At 47.0% G+C, this 24,506-nt stretch overlaps 2 protein-coding genes across 10 annotated transcripts in view; one reads left to right on the top strand and one right to left on the bottom strand.

The window, feature by feature from the left end:
* Bccip (BRCA2 and CDKN1A interacting protein) overlaps positions 1 to 3,676 on the bottom strand; it is a 12,806-nt gene extending 9,130 nt beyond the window's left edge. The window contains exon 1 of the mRNA XM_034495261.1: positions 3,493 to 3,676. Within this exon, the coding sequence (XP_034351152.1) occupies positions 3,493 to 3,657 (165 nt within the window). The 5' untranslated portion in view covers positions 3,658 to 3,676. The remainder of the gene's footprint in view (positions 1 to 3,492) is intronic.
* Positions 3,067 to 24,506, top strand: Uros (uroporphyrinogen III synthase). 9 transcript variants are annotated; one of them, XM_034495295.2, is made up of 11 exons: positions 3,720 to 3,997; positions 9,065 to 9,166; positions 10,376 to 10,465; positions 10,686 to 10,769; positions 11,701 to 11,797; positions 12,986 to 13,060; positions 14,318 to 14,392; positions 19,735 to 19,815; positions 20,310 to 20,395; positions 21,290 to 21,388; positions 23,753 to 24,506. In XM_034495295.2, exons 3-11 carry the CDS (start codon positions 10,403 to 10,405, stop codon positions 23,882 to 23,884), a joined length of 792 nt encoding a protein of 263 aa, XP_034351186.1. In that variant the 5' UTR covers positions 3,720 to 3,997; positions 9,065 to 9,166; positions 10,376 to 10,402; the 3' UTR covers positions 23,885 to 24,506. The 9 variants fall into 9 exon arrangements, with proteins under 9 accessions (XP_034351177.1, XP_076768354.1, XP_034351186.1 ...); XM_076912218.1 differs by having other exon boundaries at positions 3,720 to 4,023; XM_034495286.2 differs by lacking the exons at positions 3,720 to 3,997; positions 9,065 to 9,166 and adding an exon at positions 3,067 to 3,260.

Below are 24,506 nucleotides of genomic sequence, written 5' to 3'. Positions count from 1 at the left end.
TTACAGCTTAAAACTAGGAAATCAGAAAGTCAAGAAAAGCTTTCTTTAAAAAGTGACATGAACAAGAGGTGCTGAGGTTTCCTGGTACAAGAAGACACATGTCCCCAAGTCCCCTGTCAGCTTTTGGAAGCACCTTACAACAGAATCTTAAGAGAAAAAGCCAGCTACCTCACTTTGTCCTTTAAGGTTGGCACTGCAGAATCTGAACTATGACATCCCTTTATTCCTGATATACCATTTTGATTCTGAAAAGATTTGAAGTTAATCTTGACCTTCCAAGATAATTTTCATGAGTTTTTACATAAAAGAAATGAATTGTAGGTGAATAAGTGTATCAGAGAATGAAAGACTTCAATTAAATAGAGGAAGAAATACCCACTAAGGATTTCAGAATGGAGACATGCCTTAGAAGCTCTAAGAATTTACTTTGTCAGGCTGGATGGCTCAGCAGTTAAGAGCACTGGCTGCTCTTCCAGAGGACCCAGGATTCTCAGCATCTACATGAAGGCTCACAACCATCTGTAACTCCAGCTCCAGGGGATCCAATGCTTTCTTATGGCCTCTGTGAACATATAGATACACGTAGATACAGGCAAACACACATACACACAAAATTTAAAGGCGTATGTGAGGGGTAAAAGCTACACTGACGGGGCTGGAGAGATGGTTCAGTGGTTAGGAGCACTGACTGCTCTTCCAGAGGTCCTGAGTTCAATTTCCAGCAGCCACATGGTGGCTCACAACCATCCGTAATGGGATCCAATGCCCTCTTATGCTGTGTCTAAAGACAGCTTCAGTGTACTCATATACATTAAGTAAATAATTCTTTAAAAAGAAGAAAAAAGCTACACTGACTGCTAAGGTCTGAATGAGAGGGCCTTTTCCTAGGCTTGGTATCATACCCTATTCTCTTAACGCTACTGTCAGCTAGCACACCAAAGAGCACACACAGCCTGATGGACTCCCCAACCCTGACTCTTTTTTCCTCCACGTAACAGCTACATACACACATCCCCCCTTAACTTGCTGTGGGGTCTCACTTATAAAATAGTGGTAATTCCTAAACTCATGGTGCTGATATGAGAATTAAATGAATTAATATAAAATGCACAGAGCCTAGGAGTATTAGTAATATTATTATTACTGTCAATTTCTGGGGGTAAAGTCTTACAAGTTATTGAGTCAGGAGTTATATGTACTTTAAGTTTTGAAAAATACTGTCAAATTACCCTCCCGAGGGATCACAGATTTATACTCTCATTTACAGAATAAGTAGATGTTTATATGGCTACACTATTATCAACAACGGCATTCTTTCTATCACTGTTATAAACAGCAAAACCAAAAGCAATTTTTTTTTTTTTTTGTTTTTTTTTTTTTGTTTTTCGAGACAGGGTTTCTCTGTATAGCCCTGGCTGTCCTGGAACTCACTCTGTAGACCAGGCTGGCCTCGAACTCAGAAATCCACCTGCCTCTGCCTCCCAAGTGCTGGGATTAAAGGCATGCGCCACCACCGCCCGGCAAGCAATTTCTTCTAGGTAATTGTTACTCACTGAGGAAAGTCAGGACAGTAGCTCACAGCAGGAACAGAAGCAGAGAACACTGTCTACTGGCTTGTTTTCTTATACCACTCAGGCCCAGGGGAGGCGCTGCTCACAGTGGGCTGGACTGGCCCCCCATCAATCATTCATTAAGCAAATGTCCACTGACAAGCCCATAGGCCAATGTGATGGAGGCAATCCCTCATCTGAGGTTCCTTCTTCACACAGCCAGTGATGACAGCACACAGTTGTAGTCAGTGGCAATCTGTTAGATTTTCCATGTTAATAAAAGAAGGAAGTATTGACTTCTAAAACCCTAAGGTAGCAAAATAGCTAGTAAACATTTTTGAGATGGTGTCCAAAGCAAGATAGCCAAAGCAAAGCAATGAGGTGGATGGGAAGACAGGCTGAAAATCACACCACGGTCTTGTTCCCAGTGCTGCACTACAATTCTTGCATGCGATATTCCCTTGTGAACTCAATGCTTACTTCATTGAAGTTTTCCAGTCACTCTCTCCTGATTTCTCTGAGCCAGCCATTCTGGCTGGAAGGCCCCCACCCCCATCTTTCAATCACAAGAGTTGTGGTTTTTCTATAAAGGAAAAAGAAGCCCTTGGAACATTCAAAGCAGGGAGAGTAGAACAGGCCAACCAGATCTCTCTGGCAGAATATGAAATACAGATGGTAAAGGGGACAAGGATGGAACAGTAGGACAGTGAAAAGTTATTAGAGGGAGCTGGGAGTGTGGCTCAGTCAGAAAATGCTTGCCCGGCAAGCACAGCATCCTGGGCTTGATTATCAGCACTGCAAAAACAGTAAACTAAAGCTGCATATGACTTCACCGTGGTTGTCCCAGCCTTAATTTAATCTTTTGAACTTGAAGAAAAAGAGGTAGAGGAGGAAGAAGAGGAGGAGGGAGATGAAGAGGAGAAGCAGGAGGAGGAACAGGAGGAACAGGAGGAGCAGGAGCTTTATTTATAGTAAGCAGGCAGACTAGAATAGCTGCAGGATCAATGATAAGGTGTGCCTGGGTACTTAAGGAAAAGCTAACCGAATTTACTGATGGACTGGTGTAGGGTGAGAAAGGAGGAGTAATCAAAGTCATCGCCCAAATTTAGGGTTTGAACTGGAAAACTGTAACAGAAATGGTGAAGAGATGGGAATAAATTACAAGCCCTGCTTTGGACAATCAATTCTGAGACAGCAATTGTCTTGAACAATCATTCAAGCCTAACTATTCTCCAAAAAAGAAGTGAATAAACCACCTTAACCTTAAACCACCTGTTAATAGGTAATAAGTTTAAGCAATCCCAGAACGCAGGAGGCAGAGGCAGGAAGATCTCAGAGTTTGAGGCCAGCCTGGTCTACAGAGTGAGTCCAAGGATAGCCAGGGCTACACAGAGAAACCCTGTCTGGAAAAACAAAAACAAACAAATCTGAAGAAAGGACATCAGTTCCCCGAGAGGCCGTAAAACCAGTCTGACCAGGTTGGCTGTCTCAGGTTGGCAGTAAATACGGTTTAGCTGAGATGTCTATAAAGGGAAAGCTGCAGGTTAAAGAGCATTTGAAAACTGTACAACAGAACAAAGCAGGTGGCCTTTAATCAACTACAGAAGGCCAGCGTGAGCCTGTCTATGTAGAAGGTGGAGAGCTGCCGCAGGGAAGAAGAGGGACTAAACTTGGCAGGTCTCTGCCGGCCTAAGACTTGGGCCACTGAAGGTAAGTGTGCGGCTGGCGGGCTTCTGGGATGGGAATAACTCATCCGGGAAGAGCTGCAGGGAGTAATGTGTAGAAAAGCCTGCAGTGGGATGTGTCAAGGATGTGTCCTATACCACAGCAGGGGAAATCACAACTCCCCACATCTCCCATCACGCTCCCACAGCTTCGGCTGCCTGAATGGTTTGCTCCTTCTCAGATCTACACCAAAAGTATGGTCACGTGTGCCTCTCACCTCGTCCACGATTTCGTCGTCTTCATCCTCTTCTTCGTCGCTATCTTCATCGTCTTCTTCCTCCTCCACCACCTCATCCTCTTCTTCCTCTTCTCGCTGGCTCGGTGCTCCCAGCGGCCGCTGGACCCCGTTACCCACGGCTCGCTTCTTAGCCTTGGATGCCATGTTGCCGGTTACACTGCGCCTGCGCGAGTCCCGCCCCCGTCCTTCCGGACTCTCTCCAATCAGACTCGGGGGAGACAGTAAGCGCCAGTTCTCCGCGGATCCGGCGCGACTAAAAACCGACCCGGTCGAGTCCCGCTGAACTAATCTACAAATTTACTTCCACCTTGGGGGCAACGGTCTAGCCTTCTCTCTTCTTCCCTCCATCCTCCCATCTTCCTCATTCTCTCCGGGTCTCCCCCCTCCGTGCGTAGTGGTTTGGCCCATCCGTCTGATTTCCTTCCGCTGGCTCCTGGACCCCGCTGTGTGAGAGCTCAGCCAGATGTGAGCCAGTGGCTCTCAGGTACGAGCACCGGGAGCACTAGCCGGGTGAGAGACCGATCTCGGTTATCTGTGCTCAGCAGCCTGGGCCGGGACTGTGAGACTCCTGCCCCGCGGCTTGCAGGTTGTCCTGCCTCTTAGCCCGCGAGGTAGGTGTCGGGCCCAGGACTGCACTAGGACACGCACTGTGGACGTGCACGCAGGCCTCGGTCGTCCCTGACACCGTGGGGCGGGATCCCGGTGCAGCTGCCAACCTCGGCGCACCAGCGTTGGTGGAGTCTGCCCCGGAAGGTCCGCAGATCCAGACAACGCCAGCCCCGCGCCATCTCCCTAACAAAGTTCTAATAGACATGACGACTTTGCTATTTCAGGCCCACGGCGTCGTTAAAGAGCTGTTTTTTGAAAAGAATTGAACAGAAAGGAGGAGATCGCGGCAAGTTAACACGCCGGTTACACTGCGCGTGTACCCCACCTCTGCCACCACTTGTGGCTAAACAAGTACTTGTCCAAAGTTTCAGATCTATTTCAAAAGAAGCTGAATTTTTGCAAGAAGTGCCCTAATGGTTAAAATCCATATCAGATAAATCAGGTCTACCAGTCAGGTTTATCCCTCAGTCTACCAATTTGCAGCTCCTTGTAAAGATTACTGACAACGAAATCATTAAGTAGGAAAAACATTAACTTCCTGACAATAAACTCTGTGGTTCTTCTTTTTCTCTAACAACAACATATGAAGTATGTTTGATTCCCAAACCAGAGTGAGCTGGCCCTAGAGGTAAGAAAGCCTTTGCCAGAGAAATTTAGGAAATGTAAATAAGCCCTGTGATCATCAAGAGGAAATAGTCGGGAACCCCATTAGCTCAGAACCCCCATGATGGTATTCTGTGGGATCCGAGTGTCCTGGGAGTGCCTTGTCTACCAGGCTGTATCATGAACAGTAATGACGCCAGGACTCCACCTCTGATAAAGTAGCTCTAAATGACAGCCATGGGTTTTGTAATTGTCTAAAAGCATATTCCTATAATCTATTTCAAGGTTAATAATAGCTTGCCATGCATACCTATCCCAAGGTATAATAATATCCCCAGGTATAATAACAGGGGAAAAAAAGGGTTAAAACATGTTAATAGAATTGCACTGAGACTCCTGAACGTACCCATAGCTAAACTAGAGACTTGAGTGCTGGGTCTTGGCTAAGTTCATCCACACTGTTTCACAGCCATCTCACTAGCCATTCTTTGTTTATACCTTGCAAAACTATTCTTTAAACAATTCCCCAGGATCAGGCCAGGAGATGACTTAGTGGGTAAAATGCTTGATGTGCCAGCATTTCCCAGCTCCTGCATGCTACAACTGAAACTCCAGCACTGGAGTGATGGCCAACTAATCTAACCAATCAGTGAGCTTCGGGTTCAATGAGAGACCTGTTCTTAAAAATGAGATTAAGAGTAGAAGACAACACCCTTTATCAACAGGCACCCATGCGTACACAAAAGCAACCGGTATCGCTTCTCACAGTCTGGCAGCCATTTGTACAATTTAACGAAGGGCTTTCATAATTGTGATCACAGTACTCGGGCATCATGACTTCTTACCAAAGGCTGCTCACATGGTCTTCATATTTCGTCTTATGTCTGCAGACACTTAAATTTGCTTATAGGTTCTACCCATTGGATGAAGAACATGAATGTCTCTGCTTTTATTCTTTTGGGATCTTCCTAGAAATGCAATTATACATTAACTACTTTTAATTTTTTGAATAATTATATTTTTGTAATTTGCAAAGTTTTTCCACCAGGAGCCTGTACTGCTTTGCAGGGTGGAAAAAAAAGGAAAGGTTTCCTTGTGTCCTCAGATTAATTCCTGTTATCAAGCCCATGGACAGAGTGTATAGTCTAGCACTTGTAAATAGTTGGCTCACCTGTGCTGTGCTGACTGCAGGGACCTTAGGAAGTGGACTGATAACTTCTGGCTCGCTTCCTCTTCAGCACAGAATTTGTCTTGAAGGTCAGCTGGCAGCCAGTTGTTAGGAAGATGGGCCCCAGGTCTGGATCCTGATTCTATTTCTGTCATTTATTCTGCTGGCCGTGGGCAAATTAAGAGCCATGGTTTCCCTTCTTGTTAAATGAAGATAATAGCTGCTTTACAGGCTTAAATGAGGATTGTAAAATGCTTAATCCAGTGTGACAATTTGATCTGTCAACCTGACTAGATTGTAAGATACCCAGCTAGCTGGTTAGGTACCTTCCCAGTGTGCCTGTGGAGGTTTCCAGAAGGGAACTTGCATGTGGATCTGTAGGTTGAATATGCAGAGCACACAGGCACTGCTTGATCTGTGGGCCTGCAGAAAAAGAGGAAGGAGGGCAGTCCTTCTCTCCCTGCCTCCTGCTGCCTGGTGCCCCTGGGTTTTAGGTTCTCAGCTTTGGACTAGAATCTATCCTGTCAGTCCCTGTCACTTCAAACTTTACTAACTTTCCTGTGTGTCTAGTGCTCAGCATGTTTTGTGAGTAAGCATTCTCTGAAATAAAGGGTTTGCTGAGCTATATGCATGCTAGGCAGAAAAGGACCAGATCCTAGGATGCATTCTATAACCACCAGCAGCAAGACAGCAGTTGGATCTGACAGTGAAGAGAATTTTTATGATAAAATTTTGAGAAAGGAAAACAAATTTTCACCAGGCAGTGGTGGTGCACGCCTTTAATCCCAGCACTTGGGAGGCAGAGGCAGGCGGATTTCTGAGTTCGAGGCCAGCCTGGTCTACAGAGTGAGTTCCAGGACAGCCAGGGCTACACAGAGAAACCCTGTCTTGAAAAACCAAAAAAATAAATAAATAAATAAAAATTCTACATAGCTAGCATTGGCTATGAACAATAGGGGTAGGGTAACAGAGTCACAACATGGGGACATTTGGGCCTGGAAGGCAGTCTGTAAGAAGCACTTGCTGCTTCTGGATTCTAGGGTGGGATAGTCCAGAAAGTTTTGGGGTACATTACAGCTGATGATCTTTCAGACACTGGCTTTTTTGAAGGCTTCTTTCCCAGCAGTATTTGTTCATACTGTAGAAAAGCACTTTAAATTTACCCAGCATCTTTGGAACTGGGGAAATGCTTGCATTTCCAAAGAAACAGGAAACTAACTCCTAGGAGTAAGGCCATGCTCTGGGTTAAAAGGAATCTCAAGCCCTCCTTGAGCATACCTGTTCTTTCATGGAGACATCCAGGATTTCTGCCTGATGCTGGAACATCTCTCCTTACTGTCTAGTTCAGGTAGTAGTCAGCAGTCAAATCCAGGGCCTGTTGCTTGCAAAACATGGAGTCTGTTCCTCTGCCCTGTGCCATGGTCATTCAGATTTCAATTCAGACATCCACTCCCCAGAACAGTCTTCCTGGTACCTGGAGAGGTAACTCCTACAGCTGTCAGAACCCTGGTTACTATCTCATCCCTCACAGCACTTGTCAGTACCTGAAATTACCAAGTAACCTCAAGTAAATCCTGTAGACTTGACTCTCATGAGGAAGCTTCCAGGCCCAGGACATTTAGGCTCACTGTCTGACAACTAGAAAGACAAGTGGGAGATTGACTTTATTGTGTTTTTAAAGCATTACTAAAATGTCCTGTGTAGAACTGGAGTCTGTGTGCCAGAGCCTGGGGCCATGGCAGGCACAGCAGCAGCTGGAGCACAGCGAGCTACAGGATTACCTGTTTCCACAGCATCGCATTTTTGGCGTTTTAATCCCCACTCTCATTGCTCGCATTGGGGGCCTCAGAAGAATTCATTCTTCAGCAGAAAATGCTATGTTTTACGCGCCACTAAATTTCATACCAGAGCTCCCATTGGAATGTGCATTAGAATCGAAACCAAGAGAACAAGAATCCTCAGGTGAGGCCGGGCGGTGGTGGCGCACGCCTTTAATCCCACCACTTGGGAGGCAGAGGCAGGCGGATTTCTGAGTTCGAGGCCAGCCTGGTCTACAGAGTGAGTTCCAGGACAGCCAGGACTACACACAGAAACCCTGTCTCGAAAAACAAAAAACAAAAAACAACAAAAAAAAAGAATCCTCAGGTGAGAAGAGATATATGTTAGGAGATGCATTTGAAGAAATTGCCTTGCACAACTGTGGGGTTGGCAAGACAGGTTGGAATCCACTGTACAAACCAACAAGGGCAGGCCAATGGGACGGACATGCGGGCTTTGTTCAAGCTGAAGCTGGTTCTGGAGGAAAATTATTCCTGCTTTGGGGAGCCCCCATGCTATTCTTAGTAATGCCTGAGGACTGATTGAATCAGGCTCCCCAGAGTTATCTGGGGTGGTTTCTCTTCCTAAAAGTCTGTCAGTGGCGGACTTGGTCCTATCTCCTAAGTACCTTCTTAGCATCACGTGGGTTACCATTTGCAAACAGGTGGAGACCAGCTATTGATTGCTTTCCCATAGCTGTGGCTCAAGGACAGAAGAGAACAACTTAGAGGAAGGGTCATGCATTTTGGCTCATGGTTTTGGAAGTTAGACCATTATGGGGCTAAGGCTTGATACTGTAAAGCAGGAGACGTGGCATTCACCTTTGCCTCTTATTCCACCCCCAGGCCTCCCTAGGAGAGTGCATTCTGAGGCAGGTTTCCCCCTTTAATCCTTTCTGGAAGCACCCTCACAGATACACTCAGGATGTACTTTACAGGTCTCTTGGGCTCTTTTCAATCCAATCAAGACATAACTTATGAGGCGTAGTAGTAGATGCCTGTATTACTAGCACTTTGGAGGCTGATAACTTAAGTTCACAGCCAACCTAGGCCACATAGTTCCAGCCAACCTGAGCTACACTGCAATGTGGTATCTTATCTCCAGAAAACAAGTCAGAGCACAGAGTAAAGTGAAAAAAGTAGGATTTGCTACCGTAAGCTTGGAAACTGAAATGACACAAAGATGTGCCGTGTGGTCCCACAGAGGGCAGGGTCCCAGTTAGCGGGGAGACATTTTGAGGACCTCAGGAAGGACTAGGAACCATTCTGTCTGTTTGTCCACCCTCTCCCCCATTTCTCTGACACCAATGGCAGCAATAACTAGAACATCCTTTCCTAATTCTTACCCATTTAGCTGGATTCGGCTACTGAGATGTAGAGCAATTCATTCTGAGCCAGACTTCCTCATGCTCCATGGATGGACTCTTCCAGCCATCAATGTGATCAGTAGTTACTTGTGAGTCATGCCTCCAGAGCTCACTGGTTTCCAAATGTCTTCTTTTGGTGGGTCTCAACTAAATTTACTGTGTAGGTCTTACCTGGCATTTATTTTGAGACTATTGAGTGATTTTTAAAATGTCTCTCATATAACCAGGAAGATAATGCTCATAACACTTTTAGATAATAAGGAAATGGAAAGGAAGAAAAATCATACTACCACCTACTCAGAAATAAGTACTATTAATATTTTGGTGTGTATTTTCTCATATATTTGAACATAAAGACAGATTACTTATGTAACTGTTGTTGCATGTTTTACTTAACATGTTTGATTAGATAATCCATGTAATTAGGTTATTTGTCAATATTTTAATGATTTTCTAAAACCTGCATCATATATTACTTAACCAGCCTCTCGTTGGATGCTTATGTTGTTTCCAGTTATTGGAAATTATAGCAATGATCAAGAAGGTCTTTTGTTTGTTTATGTTGAGATAGGATTTCACTGTGTAGCCCTTGCTGGCCTGAATCTTGCTATGCAGACCCAGGTGACCTGAGCACCCCTCCCTGTGCTTCCCAAGTGCTGGGACTAAAGGTGTACGTCATCACACCAGCCTGGGATGAAATTTTTATGTCAGTCTCTGTGTACAGTTTTGATTGTTGTCTTGTATTTATTCTTACAAATGAGATTGCAGGAAGAGAGGATATAAATTATGTAAGTCTTTATGGGTGGTACAAGTTGACAGATTGTGTCGAGGTTGATAGATCACCTCAGGAAACATGGTTAACATTTAATAAACATGCCTTGAGATGTGGAAAAGCCAGTATAGCTATTTTCTAAAGGTCTTATGCATGGCATGCTTCATTTATTTTGAAAACGAAGTAAGTGTTTAGTTGCTCCCTGACTCATCTACCTCCTTAAAATTAAGACGCTCCTTCCTCTGTTTGCTGCTGGTGTGACACAGAACACACATGTCTTTCTGGTCAGCCACTGTCTGGTTTAGACACTTGGTTTTACTAAAGCCTTTCACTTGCCTTTCCAGGCAGTATCAGCTGCTAACATGCTCTCCTTCGGCCTTATCAGTGACAGGGGTCTTGAGAAGGACCAAGCCCATTTAGCTCTGCACAGGCGATTGATTGCCTCATTCTTGCCTCTGTCCCCTCCCAACACTGCCTAGGAACAGTCTGAGATCTAATTAACTTCCATTTCCTCGCTCTGTTGCAGTGTCTTTTATAAGGGCTGCCAGGTACAATGAAGGTTCTCTTACTGAAAGATGCCAAGGATGATGACAGTGGCCAGGATCCATATATCCAGGTAAGTGACTGAGCCTTATTCCTTGACCCCTAAACTAGAACCTCCTTTCTAATGGAGGTTGGGGTGGAGATGCTAAAACTCGGTGAACTTGGTGCATAGCTAATGTGATGCTGTGCTCCGTCATTTCCAGATAACAGTTGGTGGGTAATATGAGGTCATGACCTTTCCTTATTTTCAAGACAGCCCTGGCCAACCCAGAATGATAGTCTTTCATTTACAGGAACTGCGATTGTGTGGCCTGGAAGGTACACTGATTCCTGTTCTGTCATTTGAGTTTATGTCTCTCCCCAGTTTGTCAGAAAAGGTAAGAATCCCATGCTAAGGCTTGCTCTCTGTAGAAGTCTTACCATACCAAGCTATGAGAGTGTTCACCTCATTTTACCATTAGAAGTGACCACAAGGGCAGTAACACACTTACCTGATTGTGGGGAGACTTCTTACGGACTTCCCTTCCTAAGCTCCTGACTCCTTCATCAGGAGGCCATGAGCCCCGGAGATAGGACCCTGGAGAGCACCAGCAAAGCTCTCAGAGGTAGGACCATTTAGTCCACTTCTGGCCTCTGCACAGACCACCAGGCAGGCACTTCTGACTTTAGAGTAAGCTCTGTTATAAACTCATGCCAAGCTCCTGGCCAGGAAGGCAGGGCCGAATGCAAGCCCATGGCTTCTGCCCACCACCATGCTCTGCTCAGCAGATACTGCAGGACTCAGGCCCAGTGAAATCTCAAAGTGTTAAAGATTGATGGTGGTTTGAGGGTGTGCTGAGTGTGCACAATGAATGTCTGGTACCCAATACTGCAAAAACCAAAGATTCAGTGTGGACACCTTGAATAATGCCAGGTACACACAGTGGCTCAGAGCCTGGCTCAGAAATGTTCAGCAGAATATTATATCTGAAGCCCGGGCCTCAGCCGGGCTTTACCTCCTTCAGAGTCTGGTTGTGTTATGGATGCAGATCAAGTTTTCCCTCCTGCCTGCACCTGGTTGCCCCTCTGCTCTGCTCATCTCCTGGGTTGCAGTTGTCTTTCTCTGTCCTAGAAGGAGCTTTCTTGAGGGAAGAGCTGTGACAATAAATGGGCTTACCCACAGCCCAAAATGGCTCCAGGCCCATAGTCGCACTAAACAAGTGTCAGGTGGGTGGAGGGATGCCCGCTTCTTTGCGAATTCATTTGGACTTTGGGGTCGTGGCTCTTTGAAAGGACGGTTCTAAGCCAGCCTCTGTTGGTTTGGTGCAGCTGTCTCATCCGGAAGGCTTTGGAGGACTCATTTTCACCAGCCCCAGGGCAGTGGAAGCAGTGAAGCTGTGTTTGGAGAAGGACAATAAAACTGAAGGTGGGGTTGGGTCTGCGCTGGAGTCCACCAGACTCTTACCTGCTCCCATTCCCTCTCTGAGACACTGGAGTCCAGAGGAAGCTGCACACCCGACAGAACCAAGTGCTTGGAGGAGCGGGCTCACAGCTGCCCTCTGAGTCCCCAGACAGACATGGCTGAGAGCGTGCTCTCACTAGCTGTTTCATTTGTTTTATTATATTTAACATTATTTACTTACTTGTTTATTGGGTACATGGTATGATATGTGTGTAGACGTCAGAGGACAGTCTATAGGAATTGATTCTCTCCTTCCACCTCCCGGGTCCCAGGGACCCTCAGGCGTGGTAACAAGCCACTTTGCCTGCAGAACTATCTTACTAGCCCTCTGTTGCCTTCTCAACGTTTACTTACGTGTCCTGTCAGTTTCTTCCTCTAAAAGTAGGGTAAGTGCTACTACGCAGTGGATGATGAGAAAGTTTAGTCGTGGGGAAATGCTTCACGGCCCCACCAGGCCCTTTTCAACATGGCTGTTCCTTCTCCATTATATGAGTATGTGGTAAGCCTACCCATTCCTGAACCCAGGCTCCAGACTGGCTGGCTACTTAACTGACACTAATGGAGTACCTGTGGTCCTTTAGACTGAGGGCTAAATACAGTCCTGGGGTGTACACAGCACTAGGACCTCACTTTACAGTCAAAATGCAGGCTTCACTGGAGTTCCTCCAGTGAGGGGAAGCAATTGGAAGATGGTTAGTGCTGGAGTTTTGGAGTCCTATAGGCCTGGATTCATGCAGCCATCCTGGCCACTGTGAACTCCTTGATAATCCTTGCTCTCAGTGACCTGGCCTTGGAGTAAGCTTTATAACACCCAAACCATGAGGTTACTCTCATTCCTACCTGGAACATGTCATCTGTAGCTCTGTGCCAGGTGTTCTGAGCCACAGGTTTTTGATGGACACTACATAGTCTGAGCCCCATAGAGGGGCATCCAGGATGTTGCATGGGACAGTGTGAGTAGTGAGGGACTGAGGGTGATTTTATTCCTGCTGTTGTCCCCTTGTGCAAGTAGAGGGCTCACTTCAGAGCCCAAGAGCCTAGTTTCCTGCTGAAGTGAAGGCTGAGGCCTTAGAATGAAGAAGCAAACTACCACAGTGACATCTAGCTGGCCACTTTGTATGCATATCTCACATGTAATTTCATGTTTTGCAGCCTGGGAGAAGTCTCTGAAAGACAGATGGAATGCCAAGTCTGTGTACGTGGTTGGAAGTGCCACCGCTTCTCTAGGTAAAGTGTCATGGGAAGATGAGGGTTCAGATCCTAGGCTCGATGGATGAGGTTTCCTATTGAGACCATATATAATCCGAAACCTATGAACTGCTTATTTCTGGAATTTTTCCATTTAGTCTTTTCAGACCATAGTTGACCGAGAGTAGCTAAAATGGGGCGGGGGATGAAACTATAAGATGGGAGTGGGGGTGGGGGGTGTCATACGTGCCTACTGCACTAACCATCAGCCAGCCTCACAGCTGTTCGTCCTGCCTCAGCTCAGTTCCTGGGGACTCTAGGCTACTTGGCTCACTTGTCCTGAACAGAGTTTACACCTGCATAATACTTTTTCCTCAGGCTCAGTACGTTTCTAATAGTCCATGAATAAAAAGCCTCTGGTGTATCCACTGAAGCTGTCTTTGGTGGTAACAGGTACTGGTTGTTTAGCTCCTGAATGGAATGCCCACCAGACCTCTTTCCTCTGAAAGTCGTGTGCTCCTTTATACAGGTGGCAGTCCTGAGTGGGCCCGCCTTTATCTCTGCAGATTAGCCACGTGCCCACTTTCTGGAGAAGGCAAGAAGCCTTCATCTGTCTGTTTCTTCTCTTCAAGAGGAGGAGCTTGTAGAGTGTAGTGGCACACACCTTTAATCCCACCCAGCACTCAGGAGGCAGGCAAGAGGATCTCTGTGAGTTGGAGGCCAGCCTAGTCTATACAGAGAGCTCCAGTACTGCACTGAGCGAGGGGTTGGGACACCGCTCTCCCTAGACTACCTGTATCCATAGTGCTATGAGTCCTTGTTGGTTGTTGGGAAACCTTTCCTTGGCCCCCTTCATTCTAGTCAGGCCAGGCCAGCCCATGACCCATTTCTGGACGGAAGCTGATCACATCTCCCTGATGAAATGAGGGCTCTCTAAAGAGATGCTTGCAAAATGTAGTGGCTTCCACATGCTAGCCGTCTGATAAGCAGACGCCAACAGTTGGCCTCATTATCATATGAGCCCCAAGACAGTCCTACAGGGCTGATGGTTTTGGCTCATGTAGATAAGTGGGGTTCAGAGAAGCTAGTTAGGACAAAGACCCCTGTCTAGGGGAGGTGTGCTTAGGGCGCCCTTTTCTCTGAAAGGATAGCTGTGGTCTTACAATTTGGCTTCCAGAGGACACTTTGCTTTGAGTGGGAAACCAGCCTGGACATTTGCACTTTAAAGTTAGTGAGTGCAGGAACGAAAGGGCTTCAGTAGCTGAAAAAGGAATTCACCTCTTTGTCATTTTCTAGTGAATAAAATTGGCCTGGATGCAGAAGGAGCGGGCAGTGGAAATGCAGAAAAGCTTGCTGAATATATTTGCTCAAGTAAGTGAAGATCAACCCAGATGAAAGCCACCCTCCCCCACAGAACGTGCTCTCAGGAAAAGAACTGACTTCCCATAAGTCTGTCTTTGGTCAGCACATGGACCGGCTCTAGGGCTGCTGGATTAGATGGTGATTTACCTTAAGCTACTGATGGGGTTCTAGGCTTCTGAAGAACACAGAGGAGAGATCTGGAGAGTGCAGATTTTAGAGTAAGGACAGGAAGGTTGAGTGTGCACCCTCTACGTAGTGTCTCCTGCCCTCTTCCCTGTCTGTCTAATCCAGCTGTAGACACAGGTACTTGCAGCATGTCACCCAGCCACACGGATTGAAGTGGAATCCTTCTGTTCAGTATCAGCAGAGGAAATGGGAACCTGCTCACAAGGTCAGCAGCCAAGTGTCTCCAGTCTTGCAGGCAGGTCTCTATCAGAATCATCAGGCCCTGCATTTGGAACAGGAGAACAAGAGGGGAGAGTACAAACTGTTGCTTGCCTCTCACTGGGTCTGTAATGTGCTGACTGGCCCTTCTGGAGAATTGCTTGGGGATCTTCTGGGCCACAGTGCTGGCATGACTTTGGCTTTCCTCAGAGTTGTAGGAGCTGTGCGTCTTCTTTTCCCTTAGCATATTAAATGGGTGAGGAGAGAAGGATTTCCAATGGGTCTCTTTATGCTTTTCAAACGATGATGGATAAAACAAAGTATGTTTGTTATAAACTGTATCTTCTCAGGGTGGTATTGGCTTTTGTGATTTGCAAATTTGTATGTTAAATTCTTCTGAGGTTCTCCTGCTCTAAGATACTCTTATCGTCAGAAGGGTCTTTAGCTTACATTTTAATGTTCCTCTGGAAGCTGCTCATTTCAAAAGCCCTGCAATTTTGGACTGAGGCTCCCTAGATTGTAGACAGACCCTGGGCGGAGCCACGAGCAGATTTCAGCAGGCAAGCAGGGAATGGCAGAGGCCCTCTGCAAATTCTCCACTTTTTTTAAATATGAAAATGGACAGCTGTTTTGGTTAGCTTTGACTGTCAACTTGACATAGCCTAGAGTGACCTGAGGAATTTCAATTGTGGAATTACCCAGATCAGACTGAACTGTGGGTATTTCTGTGGGGGATCATCTTGATTGATAATTGATGTTAGAGGATCCGGCTTACTGTGGACAGCACCACTCCTTGGTCAGGTGGTCCTGAGCTGCTTAAGAAAGCTAGCTAAGCCTAAGTGTGAGCAAGTCAGCAAGGGGCATTCCTCTACACTCAGTTTCTTGCTTCAAGTTCCTGCTCTTACCTCCGTCAGTGATAGACTACAACCTGTCAGCTGAAATAAACCCCTCCTCCCTAAGCTGGTTTTTGTCAGAGAGCTTATCATAGCCACAGAAATGAATCTAGAGCATCTTTCTATTAAAATTTTAATTTTTTTTATTTTTTACTTATTCATTTTACATCCTGCCCACTGCCCCCCTCCTTGTCACCCCTTCCCACAGTCCTTCCCATCCTCCCTCCCCTTCTCTTCCGAGCAGGTGGGGCTTCTATGGGTATCCCCCGACCCTGGCACTTCAAGTTTCTGCTGTATTAGTAGCATATAAGTTGTCTTCCAAAAGCAGTTTCAAAGTTGGGGATATAGTTGAGTGTCAGTGCATGAGGGCCTGGGTTCATTCCCCGGCACATACATACATACATACATACATGCATACGTACATACATACATACATACATACATGCATACGTACGTACATACATACATACATACATACATACATACGTACATAAATACATACATACATTGGTACTTACCTTTCTGGTAATTAGATGCTCAACATTGACACTGAAAACTAGAGTTAACAAGTGCCCAGTGTGCTCAGGAGCCAGTCTTCACAGCCAGCCAAGGAAGGTAGGAGCCATGTTAGTGACAAATGTGTCATCCAAGATGGTAGTCGCAGTAATCCAGATTAAGTAAAATTCCTCAGGCATACTGGGCACAAGTTCAGCCATCACTAACAGCCAGTACCCCTGCGCCTGACTGTGAGGCCCTCCTGTTGTCTCCAGAAGTTTTTTCTTAGTGTGCTGTGTCGAGTCTCTGGGGACCAAGGCTGTACGCTGTGAGGTTACAGGGTTAGAATTCAGACTCAGACCTGCCCAGCACCTTCAGGAAACCTAAGTGAACCCTGCTTTGTGTCCACACACCTTCAAGGACTGCTGACCAGGCAGATTAAGGGAACCCCATGAGGTGAGAGTTCTAGGGGCCTGACCCTGGTGTAGCAGAGCTTTGGTGGGAGGACCTCCAGCTTGCAGATACCAGAGAGGGCCCCCTCTAATCACTCTTATTCAAAGAGGGAGCTCCAGTCACAGGGTGGTTTACCAAGTCTACATTCTCTTGCACCCCATGTTCATTGGTATAAGGAGACCTGTTGGGAACCTGATGCATGGGCAGAACCTCTCTTTTCCACTTCCACAGTCTCTGCTACTTCATAGGAGATCAAGTCAGTTCGGTCTCAGGTCTGTGAGAGTTCCTGCCTCCTGGGATCTCCCAGTTTATCCAGGCTTGAGAAGACAGGTGAACTAAGCAGTGAAAAGAGCAGCGAGCCGTTGGGTGTGGTGAGGCAACTGCTACTAGCACTAAATGGGTTTTCCTCACACCACAGGCGTCTCCCCAACTCCTCAGATACCAGCTGAGAGTGTCCCATACTGTAATTCAGCTCTGAACCAACCCACAGTAAGTGCAGATTCACAGGAAAGGGCGCAATCCTATAAGACTGCCCCCAACTTTAGATGTAAACTCTGTCCAACTGGGTTACAGATCTTGTTCCCAGAGCCCCTCCTGAGGGTCAGTAACTTGGTAGAATGGCTCCTAGAACTCAGGGCAACACTCTGCCCATGTGCACTGGTCTATTATAAAGGGCATAATAAGGTACAGGTGCCCAGCCAGATTTAGAGACATAGCGAGGTCTGGCATACAGCTCTATGTAGCACTGAAGCCTGTATTTTAACAATGTAGACCTGAATGTAAAGGGCAGACCGGGGTGCTCTCTTAGAATCAGGCGTTGTGTTTCTGAGGGATAATTGCCTGTTCTATAAATGGGACAGTTTGCTTCCACCTGTCTCCAGGGCAGATAGATCATAAGCATACTCAAATTAGATGCATCTGTTTGGAAGGAGACAGAAGTGCCAAAGCCATTGCTCATTACAAGGCCTAGTGCCACCAGGCTGGTTTCCTGGATTTGGAAGCACAAGGCAGAGTGTCAGTACCATTTTCCAGTGCTCACACGGTGCTCCAGCTGACCTGCCCAGGCTTGGCAGGGTGGATAGTGACATGCTTTGCTTTGTCTCTCAGGATTGGTTCTCTCCTACGTGTGGGTTCTAGGGTTCAAACTCAGATCATCAGGCTTGGACACAAATACCCTTACCCACTGAGTCCTGACGCCAGCCCCTGGGGTGCAGTCTTTGCAAAGCCATTGTTACTTCTAATTTATTACCAGCAAATCTGTATGTTTAATAAATCTTCCATTTGCTATTAGAATATACAAATAAAGTCCTAGTTACCTGCTGCTACTGAGGACCTTCACCTTGGTTTTTTACCAAGGCATTTATGAGTTTCTCTTGAAGAAAACTTTGTGGCCCAATTTTAAAAGCTACAAGTGTAGCTGTTACTTCCAGTGTGTGCTGTAACAAAGCCGCCTCCTGGTCGTGGCTCATTATTTTATTTAACAATTATTTACTGTGAGAAAGACATTGTTGTGGGCACTTAAAGCTGTTGACCCATTTAACCTGGTCACTCATTATAGACCTTTCACTGGACCTCTCTTTGAAGGAGAGAATAATTACAAGGTAAATAGCTTAGGATCAGAGATAACCACGTTTAAAGAGACAAAGAAGCCAAGGAGGACAGTGCTCCCTTTGTTTGAAATGGCTTCCTGGATGTACAGAGTTCCCACTCCCGTGTTCCAGGTAGCCTCAGGGACGAAGTGCACAACTCAGTTCTTACCTGCATCCGGGGCTGCTGCCCTGTCTGTGGAGACTTCCTCAGGTCCCTCCTCAGCAGCGTGGTACTCCTCGAACTTCCACACTGCCAGTCTTCTCTGCCAGTATGAAGGGGTGAAGGGGAGACTCTTGAATCATCCAGAAGCTCTTTGGCTGCCTTGGGGTGAAGATTGCCAGAAAGTTGGGCTGTTTGACTTCCTGTAGGAAGAGCTTTAGCCCCTGGCTCCCTGCACCTTCCACCCACCACACTCACAGGAGAGACTCCTAGGCACAGCACCTGAACAAGGCTTTGAAAATGTTTGCCTAGGAGTGGTACCTGCAGCCCTTCACTAGAAAGCGAACTCAGCAGGCACCTGTGATCTATAGTTAATCATCTCCCAGTCTGTTCGCTCGTTATGTTGGTACCAATATTTACAGAGCAGTTTGAATAAAACATCCACCAGCATGTCGCTGTTGTATGTACTTCAAACACAGTAGCCTCCAGCTATGCCTGTCACTCAGCTACAGCTTCCCAAAGCGAGTGCCAGCTGGGGAGAGTTGTTTCATTCTTTCTGATCTCAGTCGCCAGTAGTGTGTTCAGAAGGATCATTTGGTATAGGAAATACATGATGTTTGTGCACAGCCAACAACCTATTACATTTCTTGATCTGAGATGGAAGAAATGGTTGGTTTTAGTAAAACGCTTTGTGTTCACCATTGAGGAAGGTTCTTGCATCTGACAAAGCCCTCAGTTTGGCCGGATGGTTTTGTTACAACATGCTCTTTGTTCTGTCAGTTGCAAAGTGCTCAGGGTTGAACATGGCCTCATGGAGGTGGGTGGTGGGCCCAGTGAGATTCAGGGTCATTGGAGCGGCCTTCTGTCTTTTGTGCCCTTTGGGCTACTGGCATGGTTGGTTGAATAGTATGCAGGGAACTCGTCTTTGTTGGATGTGGCTACAGAGGTACTCCAAGGGGCCAGTCCCTTATTGTCACCTGCAGATGGCTCATCCAGCCCTCCTCTAGACCTAGGAAATCTCTGCCCAGTGTCAATACCTTACTTAGTTAGTCAAGTACAAGGCCTCCGTTCTAAATAGGGACTGTGAATGAGGGAGCCTCCTCCTGACAGTTCACACAGCAAATAGGACAGTGGTGCCTTGTTTCTGTGGCTTAGTTTTTAGGCTCTTCACTGACATTCCCCCTCGGTTCTTCATGGAATCCTCCAAGGTCAGCACAGCACAGCAGTTACCCTTCCTGGCGATAGGTGTTAGAACTGAGATCTTAAAGCAAAGGTGAGCCCGAGGTCCCTAGCTTCACCCTCCTGGGAGCCGCCTCCCTGTTCCTTTGTGCATAGTGTCATACAACGCTCTTACAATGTCTGCTTCTGTGTCCACAGAGCCATCTTCAGAACTGCCTCTTCTCTTTCCCTGTGGAACTATCAAAGGAGATACTCTTCCAAAAATACTCCAGGACAAAGGTGACTAGAATTAGCTAATGACACCCCCAGGATGAATGTCCTGAGACCAAGGAGGGAGACATGACCATGTACAGGCAGAGCTGGGATGCAGCTGGGTCTCCTGATGCTAAGCTAAGCCTTTCTTGAGAGCTGTCCTAAACCTGGCTGCCAGCATGACTGTGGGATATACGGAGCAGCCAGGGTCAGAATTGTGTGGACAAACTCACATAGACATGGGAGCCAACAGCATGTGTGAGTATGGAGGATGGCTGTGCTTTCTGGACCTTTCTTTGCTAACTCAGCCTTCCCGGCTGTAGATTGATTCCGTGGTGCTCTGCAGGACACACAGGGCTGGGTGAGGTCTTTTGCCCCCTAGTTGAGCTTTCCATTTCTGAGGAGCTGGTTCTTGGAGGTTTGATGACTGTCCCTATCAGCTACACACTGCAGAGGGTGCAGAGCCCCCATTCCCATTCCCTGTCAAGTGAAGCCTGTCTCATGGCTTTGATTATCTCCAGGGATTCCCATGGAAAGCATGCATGTCTATCAGACAATTCCACACCCTGGAATCCAAGGGAGCCTGAAGAGCTACTATGAAAATCAGGTATGTAGTTTCCAGGGAAAGAAGGCCTGGCAGGACAGGCCCCAGGGGAGGAGCAGGAGCTGGGAACATGAGATTGCGGGTGTTGATTCTCCTTGGGGTTCTGTCATTTCCAGCCATGTGACTAAGCAGATGGCTTCTCTGCAGCTCCATTTTTATGTATCTGTAATACAGGCATAGACCCATCCAGTAAAAGTTGAATAAGGATTAAAGGAGAGAGTTCATACAAATCTGTTGGTGTAACATCTGCCATATACAAAGGGCTGAGATAAGCAGGGGCCTGGTTATTGCCTTTGTTCTCCATTGTGTGTGGAAGAGGCTACACCCACCCTGGGAGGAGCCCACTGTGGAATCTGGATTGGGATTGTGAGACCTGAGGAAGAGAGTGGAGAGCGCTTCTTACATTAATGACTCCACCATTTCTATTCAGAAGTCACAGCCTTTTGCTCTCCTAGAACAGCTTCTGCATATCATGCCTGTTCTGGGGGTCCTGTTGGGACAATCCAAGTGCAGAGAAACCATGTAGGCTGTCTGCTCTTCCTCTAGCGGGTAGAAGTTGACAGAAGCCAACAAGAAGACTGTTGATTCCAGCAGGGTTGTCTAACTCCAGGAGCTAGGGGTGTCTCCACTGCTGAGTCTGGGCTACAGGGAGTCTGTGTCTTCTGGCCAAACAGACCTAGGGCCAGCTGAGCAACCAATGGGAACTGCCAGCCTCTCCAGCCTCAGCCTGCCTCATGAACAGTTCCTTCAGACTGTGCCTTGGTGGGCTGAGAATGGCACTTGGTCAGGGACCACACCATTGCAGAGCCCCTGGGGCTGCTGGAGCTGCTCCGGCTGGTGTTGGTGAGGACTGCTGTCCAGGAGCAAGGCTACATCTCATCTTTACCTTTCCCATAGGGTATCCCAGCCAGCATCACATTTTTCAGCCCCTCCGGCCTTAAATACAGCCTCGAGTATATTCAGGAGTTATCTGGTGGCAACTTTGATCAGATTAAGGTATGGTATTCTGTGGACTTTGCCATTTGCTCCTTACTGTCTCCTGGAATTTGCACATTGAGTCAGGTGCCTGGGAGCTGACTATAGAGTCCAAGGGCCCACTACTTTATCGCTGGTGCTCTGCATACATTGCTAATCTTCACTGGACCAGTCTTAGTCTAACTTGGGGATGGTTATCCACAAGTCTTTTGTCCTGGATAGCTAACTATCTGGCCTTCCCCGTATGGCATTGTCCTTGGTTAGTTGAGGACTCAAGTGAGGCCCTTCTGGCAGGGTTTGGTGTGGGTATTAGTGCCTTCCTCTCCTTTGTCCCCTATTGAACATGTTGACGTGGTTCTCTAGTCTGGAAATATCTGTCTGTTTTTACTTAAAGGATTTACATTCACACTTTCAAGGACTGTATTTATTAGGTGTCTTCAAGTAACACAACCCTTGAGGCACCTGAAACAGAGTTGTCCTTGTCCAGACTCCACTGGGACTGAGGAGAAGGTACAAAGTGTGGCGTGGAACCCAGGGACAGTAGGTCCCATTTCTACCCAACAGAGCTCACTTCAGTCAGGTGACCCCAACACTTTGGCTTATCATAGTTGCATCTCACAAGTGTGACCCACCTGGACATTTAGACTTTCCCAGCTTCAAGGTGGAATATTAGGCACAGGGTAGCTGAAAGGGAAGAACCCATGGTTGGAACCCAAAAAAGAGAATGTCAGGCTGTGGGCCATGGTGACACCTAGCTATGGTTTTAGCAGTTGGTGGGCAGTCATTAAATTTCTTGCAGTCATAGCTTATGCTAGTCTGGTTGAGGGGATCCAGCAGGATGGGGATGACTGTCCTCCTTACAGGGAGGATGCTGAACACAGAAAGGTTCAACGCCTTGCCAGGCTTACCTACACCATATTATTAGAAGCCAACCTTTATGACTGGTAGTGAGGGAGGCACCTGATCCCTGCAGTCAGGATTAAAGAGAAATGGCCCATGAGCGCTCAGCACAGTCACTGGTCAAGTGAGCATGCGGGCACCGAGGAAGGTTTGGCCAGTGCTGCCCATGTGTCTCTGGATGAGTCCCGAGATAATCATGGTGTGCCTGTGCAGTTTGCTGATGGGAACATGCCTCAGAACTCACCTGGGCTGCCCATGCCACAGTGAGAACCTGTACTGTCATGACCTTACTCCATCCTCATCCTAAGCAAAAAAAGTGTCTATTTTGTTGGAGCAAAATAGACACTGGGAATTTCAACTTAGGATTTTGCTGCCAGTACTGCCTAGACCCATGCAGCAACTGGGGCACAGTGAAGGTTGCCCATCTTAAATCTGTTCCATTCATTTCTGTAACCCAGGGGTTCTTGGCACCCCCAGTTATCATTCCACCACTGTTTAGTGTATCATGCACCAGTAGTTAAAGATATCACTGGGACCTTGGGTTCTGCAGCTGCCAGGAAAGAAACTTTCAGGGCTAACAAGGCACTGTGGGTTATTCCAGAGCCAGAAGGCCAATATAAATTAAAGTCAATATAAATTCATTACTGGGACTTAGTGCCAGCCCACATGGGTACTTTTGAGGCTCACAGAGGACAGAGTCCTGAGACCCAAGCATTGGGTGGCTTAGCATTCACACCTGGTCAGCTCTGCCCAAGATTTGACAGTGACCTTCCTTCCTCTGTAGGAGTCTTACGAGACTCACTGTTTATACAGCATTATTTAAAATGTAGGGAGTCACAGAAGGTTAAGGAGTAACTTCTGACCTGTGCTTGCCGCTTATGGCTGACTTACATATAAATGCCACAAAGGAGCCATACTGAAGCAGGGAGAACTTAATGGCACTTGCCACCAAATGACTAAGTGGTTCACCCTGACCACTTCATGTAATCCTCAAGCAGCCCAGGGAACAGCCTGGCTAGATATAAGAAGGTAGAGGCAGAGAGAGTGGATACCAAAGGCCTCTCTCTGCCCTATGCTGTTGGGATTTGAACGCTGACCTTCCAGGTTATGACTGTTCTGTGCACCTGGGGGATCCAGACCCACCTTGGCTCCTCATGCTCCCCACCTGCTCCCATCCAGAGCCCCTGACACTGGAGCAGATCTGTTTGTAGCTATAGTCCCTGAGGAAGATAATATCCACCCTGGATTTCATCCTCACACATACCCAAGCCCTCAGGATATGTGCACTTGTGGCACGAGGTGATATTGAGATCCTGACTGAAGGTATTGTGCAGATTCTGAAGCCAGCTTCGAGTTAGGTGGTACTGTTATTCACATGAAACATCATGAGGAATGATCTCCTAACAGAAAGTGTCCAGATGACGCCTGCACACAGCCATTGCTATGGTGCTGAGGCTGTGTCTCTTGTGTCTTCCTCCCTTGCAGTTTGTAGCCATTGGCCCCAGTACAACTCGTGCTATGGCTGCCAAGGGCCTGCCTGTGAGCTGCACTGCAGAAAGCCCCACACCACAAGCCCTGGCTGCTGGTATCAGGAAAGTGCTGAAGCCAAACAACTGATGCTGACTGAGGTCTGTGTCAAGCCAGCTCCTTCCCTGTGTGCGGGACAGCTTACTGCTGCCTCTGGGATGGAACCCAGAATCAGAGAAGAGCCCTGGAGAAGATGCCTGTGAGCATGTCACCATCCTCCATGGAGTCCAGCTTGGAACCTAGGCCAGGTTCACTGACCATTAGACCCGGGGAGAAAGAGCTTCCTGTGCCTAGAAAGAAGGACATGAAATGGACCACATGGTGATGTGTGCTTGCTGCCCGCTCTTTTACAAACTGCATTTCTTTTATGTGTATTGGTGTCTTGTCTGCATGTACATCTGTGTACCATGTGCATACCTGGTGCCTGGAGAAGCAAGGTGAGGGTGGCAGATCCCTTAAAACTGGAGTTAGGGACAGCTGTGAGTCACTATCTGGGTACTGGGACTTGAACCCAGGTCCTCTGAAGGAATAAGTCCCCTCAACCACTGAGCCATCACTCCAGTCCACTATTATGTGTGGTTCTTGGCACAAAGTAGTGTTCTGGGGCAACAGAACATCATAGTCTGATGCTGACCTGGTAAGAATGACAAATGGCTATGTATGAAGTAGATTCAATCATCATACAAAATAAATAAAATAAGACTGAACCAAG

The sequence above is a fragment of the Arvicanthis niloticus genome, chromosome 1, assembly GCF_011762505.2.
Source record: "Arvicanthis niloticus isolate mArvNil1 chromosome 1, mArvNil1.pat.X, whole genome shotgun sequence".
NCBI classification, from domain to species: Eukaryota; Metazoa; Chordata; class Mammalia; order Rodentia; family Muridae; genus Arvicanthis; species Arvicanthis niloticus.
Note: the sequence above shows the minus strand (reverse complement) of the source record. Positions and strands in the feature narration are given on the sequence as shown.

What these genes read in the sequence shown, in the direction of transcription:
- Uros (XM_034495286.2), top strand. Translation starts at nt 10,403, where the DNA reads ATGAAGGTTCTCTTACTGAAAGATGCCAAGGATGATGACAGTGGCCAG. An exon ending in AGAGCTACTATGAAAATCAG is followed by an intron (nt 20,396 to 21,289) that starts GTATGTAGTTTC and finishes CCTTTCCCATAG; the next exon opens with GGTATCCCAGCCAGCATCAC. An exon ending in GCAACTTTGATCAGATTAAG is followed by an intron (nt 21,389 to 23,752) that starts GTATGGTATTCT and finishes CCTCCCTTGCAG; the next exon opens with TTTGTAGCCATTGGCCCCAG.